The sequence below is a fragment of the Typha latifolia genome, chromosome 2, assembly GCF_019914945.1.
Source record: "Typha latifolia isolate L0001 chromosome 2, TyphaL0001v2, whole genome shotgun sequence".
Classification (NCBI taxonomy): domain Eukaryota; kingdom Viridiplantae; phylum Streptophyta; class Magnoliopsida; order Poales; family Typhaceae; genus Typha; species Typha latifolia.
This window is the reverse complement of record NC_133087.1, coordinates 15188899-15200498: the sequence shown is the minus strand read 5'-3', so window position 1 is coordinate 15200498 and position 11600 is coordinate 15188899. Positions and strand designations below refer to the sequence as shown.

Here is an 11600-nt window from a genome sequence, read left to right as displayed (position 1 = left end):
TATATATATATATATATATATATATAATAATAATAGTTCAGAAGATTTAAGTAAAATTATTAGATGTAAACTGAAATAGACACCGTGTAAAATAAAATCCCTCATAAAATGAAAAACAATTGATGTCCCTTGAGTAATGCACGCAATAGAGGGAGGTGAAAAAGTAATTTTATTTCTTATTACATGATCAAAGTCAGGCGATCGCTTTTAGTAACATTTGATTACAGCAGCAAAAAAGATATTGCTATGATGCATAATCCCCTGAGAAGAATCCAAAGAAAGACTGAAGAAGACTTAAGAGTAATGAATTATCGACCACTGTATCTTGGCTTTCTTTTCTCTGCGAAAGCAGCTAATCCTTCGAGACGATCCTTTGTGTTCAGCAGCTGCTCGTAGCATTCTTCCTCTACTTCCAGTGCCGATGGCATGTCCACCTCCATGCCCAGGTTGATGGATTTTTTAGCCATTCTTAGAGCCACAGGACCCTGATAGAGAAACATGGAATGCAAATAAGATCAATAGGGCAACTACTTGGATTAATATATCATACACATATGTAGAATGCGATCCATAATAAACATAACAGATAGATTGGATAGATCTCGGACTATTTGCCGAAGATTTTAATAATAATAAGATTGAGATCTTGCAATTGAATGCGTTTATTTTTTATACTAGATACATACATTTTAAAAACTAATGTCTTTTTTATGCAAATGCTCTGTAGACCTCTTTCAAAGATATTGTAGAGAAACTCTGAAACCACAAGGAGAAAAAAACAAGAACAAAAGTCCTACTTTTTGATTTATATCTCGAGCAATTTGAAGGGCTTTTAGATAAGCCTCCCCAGCAGGAACACAGTGATTGACAAGCCCTGCCATTGAATAAACCCTATATGGTGAGAAACAATTTCTAGTGAGGATTTGTTGTGATAAGCAAATCAAACTTCTTACCCATGGACATTGCCTCTCTTCCATCAATCCTTCGACCGGTGAATATGAGCTCCTTTGCCACAGACCTCCCAACTATTCTGGGAAGGCGTTGGGTCCCACCAGCTCTACATATAGTGGATATTAATGTCAGTTATCATTTAAAGGAATTTTCTCTTTCCAAGTTTTGTAGGAAGGAAACATCAGCTTCAATATTTGATGAATGAAGGTATCCTTGCGTCGTTAGAAAGTTCAAGTGGATAATTAAGCATAAATTAGAGAGCGGATGTTTCAGACAAGATATTTTTCATCTGCTAGGCATATGCAAAAGTAACAAAACTATACAACAAACACCTTACTCTCTGATATAACCACCAGCTTCAAAACATACCCAGGAATTATAGCAAGTCCAGTCTCTGGCAAACTAAATGTTGCATTCTCTCCTATGAAACAGGTTGAAAGAATTTTGAAAGTCAAATACCCTTCTAAGCAGATATGCATGATATTTCTATATACTTCAAATTAACTGGATCCAATGTATTGATGTGATACCACATATACGAAGATCACATGACAGAACCAACTCAAGTCCACCACCCAATGCTGCTCCTTCAACAACTGCAACTGTAGGTATTGAGAGTGCCTGCACTAAAGAGAATCTACTGTGATCCATAAGATCATATGGGATGGAAATCATGTTAAAATGAAAATTTCTCACAGTAAAACCCAATAGTAGGAAAGATGACTGAAAAAGGCAAAGAGACAGGAAGGCAATATCAACCTTTTTCAACAACAGGGAATCTAATCTTGTAATTTCAAAGGGGTTTGCAGTGACAAAAGAAACCAGTTTAACAAAACTAGATGACTGCATAGTGAGGAGACTTGAAAAACAAAATAAAGATGTTTCATCCTCTTAGAAAAACAATATATCCATTATAGATACATCCTAAATAAAGCTTATGTAGTAAGAAGTTCGGAAATGCAGAAAAACTGATTGCAAATCCAAGTCTTCATCTTAGGTGGTTAAGTCACTATTTAACAGAGGATTTCAGACAATTACTATTATCTTGGCATTCCTACCACTGGGAACTAGTTTACTGAAAACAAACCTGCATAGTCATTCTTTTGATCTTCTTGAAGAAACCAGCATTACTTACATATGAAGAAATTGAAGCATGCAATCAGGCACAAACCTCAATGGATGAGAAGGTTGACCTTAAAGAGTTAACAAACAGCTCAACTTCATTAGGACTCATCAGCCTCCTTTCCTGCCAGTAGACCTTCAGTTATGACCAACTTGAGCAGAATGTCAAAGCAAGCCATATGAACGTCAGAGAATAACTAAAATATCATGTAAGATGCAAGAAATAGGAGAAACAAATAAAATAGAAATTCAAAAAAACTTGCATCTCAAGAATTTTTAGAAAGGATACACAGTTAGGCTGCATCGGCAGCTTAAATTATAAGAAATTTGCATGCAGTATAACAACAATGCCTGCATCAGAAGACCCAACCTTAAGCATCATAAAAAAAGGCTATTTATTCTAAGTTACAACCTGTTTAATAATTGTTGCAGCAGTCTACGATCAAAGGAAAAAGGACTATTGCAAATGATGCTAGATTCCAAAAGGGACAGGGAGATAACAAAATAATTGAATCCAATATCTGAAATCCAAACAATAATACACATTTTGGAAAATTAGGGATTGAAAAAAAAAAATTCAAAAGGTCACAATACATGTATCAATCATTAGAAGAAGAAATTCTGAGCTACTAGAGTATATCAGCAACTTTATGTAATTGGGTTCACTACATGTTGTTTCTAGTATTAATAATTTAAATAACAACCTTTGCCCCCTAACTTTGAAGTTTGTTCACAAATTTTGTGCTGCAGCTGCGCGCCACTGATACTTGGCACAACCAGTATGCCCCTATAAGAGTTCTACTATTTTTCGGCACTCTTTAACTGCACCACATTGATACAACAAGATTTAGCAAAGTCAGCATGCTCGATGTACCAACTCTCACATCAATCCATGGGATCATTCACCTTTAATGGTATTGGAAGGAAATAATCAGTAAAATGCATTCATATCATTCAGCCCAAACATCTTCATTTAACTTAACTCTCCAGATGCTAAAATCCCACAAGTAGAGCAGAACATAGAATTTTTATGATTGTATGATCTTCTAAGCAACAAGAATTCGATTTAAGTTACAAATAGTTGTCCATCTCCTCTTTTGATAGGCCAAGCACTTCCAAATAACAACTTTTGCACACGAAATCCGATGGATAAACCCCGAATTCCTCTAACTGAAACTTTCTTTGTGAATTTATCATTAACTAATCAATAATCTGCAATCTTATAAAACTAACCATGATCTAAACATAAGCAGCTATGTACCTTGAGATCAGCACCGGCACAGAAAACCTTAGGAACCGCGCTGGAGACGATGACAACATTCGCCGAGGAGTCCCGATCGATCGCCTCAAGAGAACGCTGCAATCCCTTCAGCATCTCCTTCCCGATCGCGTTCTTCGCCTCCGGCCGATCAAGCTTCAGCTCAACGATCCCTACCTCAAAATTCCAAGATATTTCTCAGTAAATTTCGATAGCAAACCGAAAAAAAGCGAAGAAGAAGAAGAAGAAGAAGAAGAAGAAGAGATCGAGAGGCAAAGCTGAGATCACCGGAATCCGGGTCGGAGAGCCTCTCTATCTTAACTGGCTCCGGAAGGGTTTGGACTATAAGAGTCCGACGGAATACAGCAAGGGAGCCGGAGGCAGCGGCTCCAGCCGCCGTGTGGGAGGACACGCCGGCGAGGAACAAGTGGCTGGAGACGAGGCGGCCTCGGAAGCGATGCATTGCGAGAGCAAAGCGCCGTGCGATGGGTCGAGTACTGGATCCGGCTTTGAGTGATAAGCTTTGGGCGAGGAGGCCATAATGGAGCAGACCCTATACAAGCCCGGTTGTAGGAATTTATGGAAGAGATAATACTTAATAGGAGGATTAAATTTGTTATCCTACCAGTCCCTTTCCCCGATAAGCAAACTAGTGGTGTGGACTAAGTGGGACCTGGCTTGAACAAAATAAAATTGGACTCGGGCTTGGACCAGGCTTAGCCTAGTCTATTCCCAAACTAGTATTGGACCGGGTCTGGGCTCAGGCCGGGTTTAAGTTTTTTTGACCCGGTTCAGTTCATGCCCATAATAAGCCAATTGTGAGCCGACGGATAAACACTTGAACTATCATTATTTTTTATATACATACTTTGAACATTTTTATTACTTACATACACCTCTAAACTAAAATAATATTTATGTATATCCTCTTAAACTAAGAAAAAAATGTAACTATATAAACCTCTAAATCAAAAACTTTGTGAATCAAGGAGTATATGTGGTAAAAAAAATTCAGGGAGTGTATACAAAAACTAATGATAGTTCTCGATGTCTAGGTGAAATTATTCCATAATATTTTTATAGAGTAGAAAATTTCTAAATTCCTTAAAAGAATGTTTTGTGTATGATTTAAAATTTCTAAATATTTTCACTTCCATGATTTATTTCTAAATATGATTTAAGGAATTTAAACTTAAATCTAATGGACATGGATCAAACTAATTACGGGCATATAGGCTAAAGCTTAAAAGATGGGTCATTATCTATGGGCCTTAATGGGTAGGCTAGGCGCTACGGGCTCGGGCTGGGTCGAGCTTGAACATGGCTTGACCCAGAACCAATCCAATAGACTTTCAGATCTGGTCGAACTGGATCCAAAGGGGGCTTGGGGCGGGCTATGGTCAGCTTTTATTGAGTTGGACATAGACATGCTTGAGACTAACGAGCTTTTGAGCATTCCTAAAGCAGACATATAACCTCCCATTGTACCCCAATGCCTTCTCAAACCAAACATCCATAATAGATAGACAGATTATTGCACTTGTTTAGAAATGGTAATATTTTTTCAACTATTCACCTCCCCCACTAGGTTTGCTAGGGTTTTAAGATATTCCCCTCATCTCAAGGATTTTCACGTCTTAACGACTTCCTCCCCTTCTTACCAACCAACTCTTATAAAGTTGGTAGGTACCTCTCCTAGGGTTGACTCTAACCCTAAATTATTTGATAATTTGGTGGCTTAGTAGCTCAATTCAATTGCTCGGCTCAGCCTGATTGATAGCTCAACAGTGTTGTTATTTAGATGAGCAACTTGGCAACGCGACGGCTTAAAATGATATCTTAACAATTTTTAGTTAGAAGCAATAGCTCAACAATGCATATAACTTGAAGCCCATATTAGGTAGCTCAATATATTAACTAAACTTGGTCAATATCTACGAAGGGTTGCCCTTTTATCTAGCTCATATAGACTTCGGATTCTTAAATAATAATAAAAAAAAGATATCCCCCTCTCCTCTCCCTTGCCTGGGTGGCTAGGTGGAGAGGAGAGCCCGTCACCTAGGAATTGTTCTCTTTCTTCTTCTTTTTTTTTCTCTTCTCACCTTTCTCCTTCTCTTTCATTTTTTCTCCTATCCATCTTTCCTCCCTTGCCAATGTCATCTTCTTGTCATATTCTTCAAGGTATCCTCTAATCTTAGTTGGTTTTGTGCCTTCTCGCCTCTCTTTCTACCACTTCGATGATTTTTGTCAGCCTCGATCCCATTCACTATGGCCATCCTCCTCTTTAGATGCCTTGTCACCCTCCTATCTTTCGCCGCCTTGCTCTCCATTTTGTAGGTGGCTCGTTTTGTCCTATTTAACCTATTTCCCTACTGAAGCGAATTCCATTGATATAGAGTTTTTATCAAATATTTTCTACCCCGCATAAAAAAAACTATCTTTTATTACACAAAACTATTTTTAAACAATTTATATAAATGCAAAATAATCTCACTCAATCTAAGTTCAATTCTAATGGTAATTGGTTAGATCTAACTAATAGAATAATATTCTAGAAAAAAGCTCAGTAATTCCAGTGACAGCTACGATTACTTAATTATGATATTTTAAAACAATTCAATATTAATCAATTAATTTAATATTACTTAATTATGTGGTCATCACGTGCGTCACGCGCAATATTTTTCTGTAGACAAACAAGTGTGGGCCCATACCACAAGATTGTCGTCCAGCGAGCCGACACAATCTTATTTCATAAAATCTATCTCAAGATCCAACTCTAATAAATAACTAAAAAATAATTAAGGCTATCAAATACTAATAAAATCTATCAAAAAAATCCTGCGTTTTTATTATATAATTATTATTTTTTTAAATACTCTTTCCTTAGTTACTATATAAACAACAATAGATATGAAATGATCGTAATATCTCTGAGTAAAATATTTTAGATATTTTTATTTTCTATTAGGTAAAAAAATAAAAATAAAAAGGTGTTTTTAATAGATTTCTCTACACCAGGAAATTAACATTTTAATTTTATTTTCTCTCTTATTAATTATTATTATTATTATTATTACTGTTAAATATATTCTAATGATTCCACCGTCCACCGTCCAAAGTGAGAACAATAGAAAATTTTCCAAGACTTTGACAGGATAGAGATGATAAAATAGAGGAGAAAGGGGAAAAGAAATGTAGTGGAAAATGATAGGTAATGACACCACAAGACTACATCATATGGTGTTAGCGTTGACTTATTTTATTATTTGATTAATTTGGATTTCGAATAAATTATCGCCAATATAGAACTCCAATTAAGTTAACCCAATTATGCTTTTATTTTAATTTCTCTTCTTTAATACTTTTTTTTAAGATGTTTTTTTATAAAAAAAAATCCAGTTCAACTAATAGGAAAAAAGGAGATTTTTTTTTATAGTTTTTATCATATATTTAATTAATTAATCTATAGAACACATCAAAAACAATATTAATACATTTATTATATTTTTATCGTCTAAAATTTAATTTATATTAATTTTAGCACGTTGAAAATATTTAATTATCTATAACTTTATCTCTACACGTTCAAACAAATTTGACCTATAAATTAGTCAAATACGAGGAAAATTTAAAAAAGAAAGAAAGAGAAAAGACGAAGAATAAATGGTAGAAAAATATAAGAAATTTTCTAGGAAAAAGATAGGCAATGGTGTGTGTGGTATTCTTCCTCACAAATTCTAGGACGTGGTAAATACGGTGGGATTTTTCCATATTGACCCAACATAGAGAAGTAATTATAGGCTACTTTTTTTTAGATTGTTATATAATTATCATTAAAAACTTTTAAAATATCATAATTATCATGATTAGAACTGAATTTTAATAATAAAAGAAGATCATTTTGCTCGTATATAAATTATTTAAAATAATTATTTTTCTTAAAAAAAAACAAAGGATTTTATTAATTAATTAGTTATAAAGATAACTATAAAAGATTGTAAGAAGATTAAAATGTTTAATAGCTCTGTAAGGTTTACTCAATATCACAGTACAAGAAAATTAAAACTTCAAAAAAAAAACTATTTTAGTTATTTATGCGTTTTGTTAATATTATATTGCTTAAAATCAATCATAATGATAATTGTAAAATAGTCCAAAGTATTTTAAAAAAAAGTTGTAAGGACTAGTATGATATTTAAAAGTTTTTAGTGAAAATTATGTAAAAAACCCCCCCTTTTTCTTTTTAAGAAAAGCTACAGGCTTTAATGACGCAATCGTCTAATATCCGCACGGGTGGCATGAGATCTTTGGACGTTAATACGCAGGTATTTTACCGAAATAGAAGCGGTGTGGTCACTCCCTGTGAGCTCACCCTCCATCACTCTCTAGAAAATGAGATTTTATTATAAAATCTATAAATAAAATTATTTATATCATTATGCGTATCAAAGTAACACATAGAAGGAAAAAAAAGCTTTTGCTTGGATAGGAGAAAATTATGAGAAGGTAATCCCCTTTATGTTGGGTTTGGGAAGTTTATTAAAAAATTCACCTCGAGTTTTTTTATTAGAACACTATCTTTTTAATTAGAATTTTATTTAACGCATGATAGTAATTTATTATGATGGTAAAAATAGGATACTATAATAATAAATTTTTTAAAAATCATGGATTTTTTTAATAAAAAAGTTGAATATGTAAAGTTTATAATGGGGAGATGTTTTGAAAAAATTTCCATTTAGATTTTATTAATTTATTATTATTATTATTATTCTAAGAAAACGTTGATCTGGTATAAAAGTGGCTTTTATCGTCACCAGCGGTTACCATATCTTGCTTACCCACGCCATGCTGAACTAAAAACCGTCCTTTAACGATAAGGACAAGTTTCGTAAATAAATCCAAATCTAGGGGTGTTCCTGGATTCCGCTTCCTATGTAAACAACCTTTGCGACCAGACGACCTCTCCGGCCAATCCATTGGCGAGTCGTCTTCGTCTACCGCTCAGAGGTCGCAATCCAGAGAGAGAGAGAGAGAGAGAGAGAGAGAGAGAGAGAGAGAGAGAGAGAGGGGAGAGGAGGAGAAGAGGAAAACGGAGCTGGAGAGGTAGGAGGAGGAGGAGGAGGAGGGGGGTGCATCGATATTCGCGCGAGATTCGGCTGGCCATGGAGATGAAGAGGGAGGAGGAGGAGGGGGAGAGGAAGGGAGTCAAGCTCTTCGGGGTGAGGATTTGGGACGAGAGGAGGATGGAGGAGGAAGAGGAAGAGGAGGACGAGGAGGACGATGAGATGATAAGGAAGAGCGCGAGCATGGGAAACTTGGCCTCCTTTTCCGTGGCGAAGGCGTCCTTCGCCGATCGTGGCGGCGGGGATCATGGGTACATCTCCGATGGCGGCCTCGCCCATTCCGTGGGGAGGAGGAAGAGAGGTCAGGAGCGTAAGAGAGGTGGGCCTCTTTATAACTTGAGTTAATTTGGTGCCTTTGCTCTCTGGGTCTCAATTTTTAGTGCATATTATCAGTTAGATCTGTTAAAAATTGGATTTTAAGAAGCCCTCTGGGTGGGAATTTTTGTTGGTATTGCTCGAAGAGTATTATGCATTGCAATATTCTATATATGTGGTTAATGCGAAGTTCTCTTTTATTTTAGCAGTGATATCCTCATACAGAATCACAATTTATAAGTCTGATGAGTATAATGGGAATCAATTATATTTCGTAATCCTTGCAAGATAATCATCTGTGTATTGTATGTTTGTATGTGATAACATTTTATTATTGATCAAAGAGGTATTGCTGATAATTTGTTTCAGATAATTTCATGCAATTTGACCCATCATAATACTGCAACATACTGTCCAAATTTAGGTTTGGATGGTATTTAGTGATCCTTCCATTTCTTAGCATTGTTGATAATAAGTAGAATGTCTCGAAGAAGAAATGGATGTACAGAATATACAACCCCTTGATCTGGTAAATGCTTTATTCATTTTATGAAATCTTATTTTGCTTCAAGTTGTCTGTTATTCTGGTAATCCAAAGGAGAAATTGGAAGACAAATTTGTGAAGTTGAAGAGTCTCAGTCCTTTGTCACTCATGCACATTCTCTTCTACCACTTTGACAGCAATCTGTAATAATTGGCAAGTTTTCTGCAAGCTGACTCAGTATAATTAGATGGCTGATTCCAATAAGAATTATAGACTTTTCCCTTTGTTCTTAGGTATCTATGTTTTGCTACATATGCATCAGTTTTGCTCTATTATTACGATCTAAATTTTGCATAATGTTGCTGTCCTGTCGGAAGCAAGCAAGATTACTATTTATTTTTATCATCTGCATCTCATTCATTATTTGCATCTTGCTTCCTTTGTTGATCTGGTGGAGTTCTATTGTTTTCTGTGAAAGAGATGCCTAGATCACTGTGCTTTCTGATACAGGGGTACCGTGGACTGAGGAAGAGCATCGAACATTTTTAGCTGGACTTGAGAAACTTGGGAAAGGCGATTGGAGAGGAATCTCAAGGAACTTTGTGACTACTCGAACGCCAACCCAAGTGGCTAGCCATGCTCAGAAGTATTTCCTCAGGCAAATCAATCAGGGTAAAAAGAAGCGCAGGTCCAGCCTCTTTGATGTTGTGATGAATGACAAGGTAACTCTTGTTGACTCCTCTGCGTGATTTCTTGTGCTTCTGTTGTTGGTCTCATTTCTAAACATTATTGGTAATTTTTCAGGTAACCAAATCAGAAGTTTCTGCGGCATTGCCTCCAAAGAAAATCAATGGACGTAAGGAAGAGCCTGACCATCTTAGTCAGGACAATCAAATGGTAATTCTCCCACATGATTCTTATACATTTCAAGTCATTTTTGCCTGTACACGACAATATATACCATCAACTTTATGAGCACTCCCTGGAATATGAACAAGAGTAACCATGGAACATTATTGGCTATTCTGCAGACACCGGGGTCACCTCTTGTCATAGCACCTCAGGGTGTAGAGGCATCCCCAGTTATGCTCCTAATGACAGATCATGGAAACTCTACAAACTTCCAAAACACCGAGTACACGGTAACTTAGCTCAATCCTATATTCATCTTGACGAGAGTGATCTAAATCTACTAATATTGGGATCATTTAACAGGTGAACTTGTCAGGCAGCATAACAGATCAAGCCATTCCAACCATCTCTCCGGTTGCACCTGTGAAGAATTCAGATCAGATGAACTCAGTTTTTCAAGCCAGCTCCATGGCATGCACCCCTGATTTCCTCAAACTATCCTTACTTCACACGCATTGCCCAACTCATTCTTCAGCGACTTCTAAATCAAATGAAGGCAGCGATCTGGAGCTCCGCATCGCACCGCCTCAGCCGCAAAGTCTGGCTAAGTTATCTTCTCAGGGCTCTGTAGGCGCCATAAGTGTTAGCTAATATGCTTTGGTACTGTATGATATATCTCTCCACCTCTGGGACATGTTATGGACATACGATCAATTGAAAAGATGGGTAATGCCTTGTTGAATCAAGGAGCTATAAATCCAAAGTGATTTCATGTTTCTAAACGTGAACTAGCACTAATGCCAGAGATGTGTCCTTACTCATAATGTATAATTGGAGAAGAATACAAGAGGTCTCTATCTCTATGAGTGTGTTTGTTCGTTGTTCCGACTTGAGAAACATTGGGGACAGAGAGGCTCATGTGGCTCTGAGCTTCTGATTTGATGCTTGAATAATTGGGATGTTGAGATGATGCTGTAAAAAGGATACTACTGGAAGAGGAAGTTAAGGGGGGTGTTTATGTGGTCCACTCCACTTTAGGGATTGGGATGGTGCAGTGCATCATTATGTGAGGCCAGCTACTACTTGCCTCTCTACTTTTCAAGGATAGCTGTGTCTGTGGCTGCTAAGAGGAGGTTCTTTTTGTGACTGAGCTTCCAAAGAACCCAAACCAAATCTTTTTATTAGAGATTGCTATGGGGTCCTTTATTTTTTACAAAAGCTATTCACAGCCTCCAGGTTCTAATAGGATCAAACAGGTAAACTCAATCAAGTGTGGCAAGTCAGGGAAGAGGTTAACTCCTTTCTGAAGAATTCCTTGATTCCAAAAGGTGATGCTTAATAAAGAAAAAGTGGCTTTACCCATTAATTTTCCCGTTATGATGGCCTATATGATGAGTCTGGATCCTCAAGATCAGTAAAAGAGATAGGTAAGAGGATTTCATACTTTTGGGTGAAAATATGCTGGCTCCATATATTGTATATTAAAAAA

The 11600-nt window shown here is 36.4% G+C and overlaps 2 protein-coding genes across 4 annotated transcripts; one reads left to right on the top strand and one right to left on the bottom strand.

Annotated features, from left to right (window-relative positions):
* Positions 1-152: 152 nt before the first annotated feature.
* On the bottom strand, positions 153-3878 carry LOC140782800 (probable enoyl-CoA hydratase 2, mitochondrial). Of its 3 annotated transcripts, none has more exons than XM_073129577.1 (8): positions 3620-3878; positions 3335-3504; positions 2123-2197; positions 1482-1572; positions 1321-1372; positions 954-1057; positions 798-874; positions 153-485 (listed from the first exon to the last, which is right to left on the bottom strand). In XM_073129577.1, exons 1-8 carry the CDS (start codon positions 3792-3794, stop codon positions 309-311), a joined length of 921 nt encoding a protein of 306 aa, XP_072985678.1. In that variant the 5' UTR covers positions 3795-3878; the 3' UTR covers positions 153-308. The 3 variants fall into 3 exon arrangements, with proteins under 3 accessions (XP_072985678.1, XP_072985679.1, XP_072985680.1); XM_073129578.1 differs by having other exon boundaries at positions 3335-3508; positions 3654-3878; XM_073129579.1 differs by having other exon boundaries at positions 3335-3508; positions 3620-3842.
* Positions 3879-8306: 4428 nt separating this feature from the next.
* Positions 8307-10974, top strand: LOC140781548 (transcription factor MYB1R1-like). Its single transcript, XM_073127565.1, has 5 exons — positions 8307-8779; positions 9770-9981; positions 10064-10156; positions 10291-10401; positions 10475-10974. The coding sequence occupies exons 1-5, from the start codon at positions 8500-8502 to the stop codon at positions 10760-10762; spliced, it is 984 nt and encodes a 327-aa protein (XP_072983666.1). The 5' UTR covers positions 8307-8499; the 3' UTR covers positions 10763-10974.
* Positions 10975-11600: the final 626 nt, after the last annotated feature.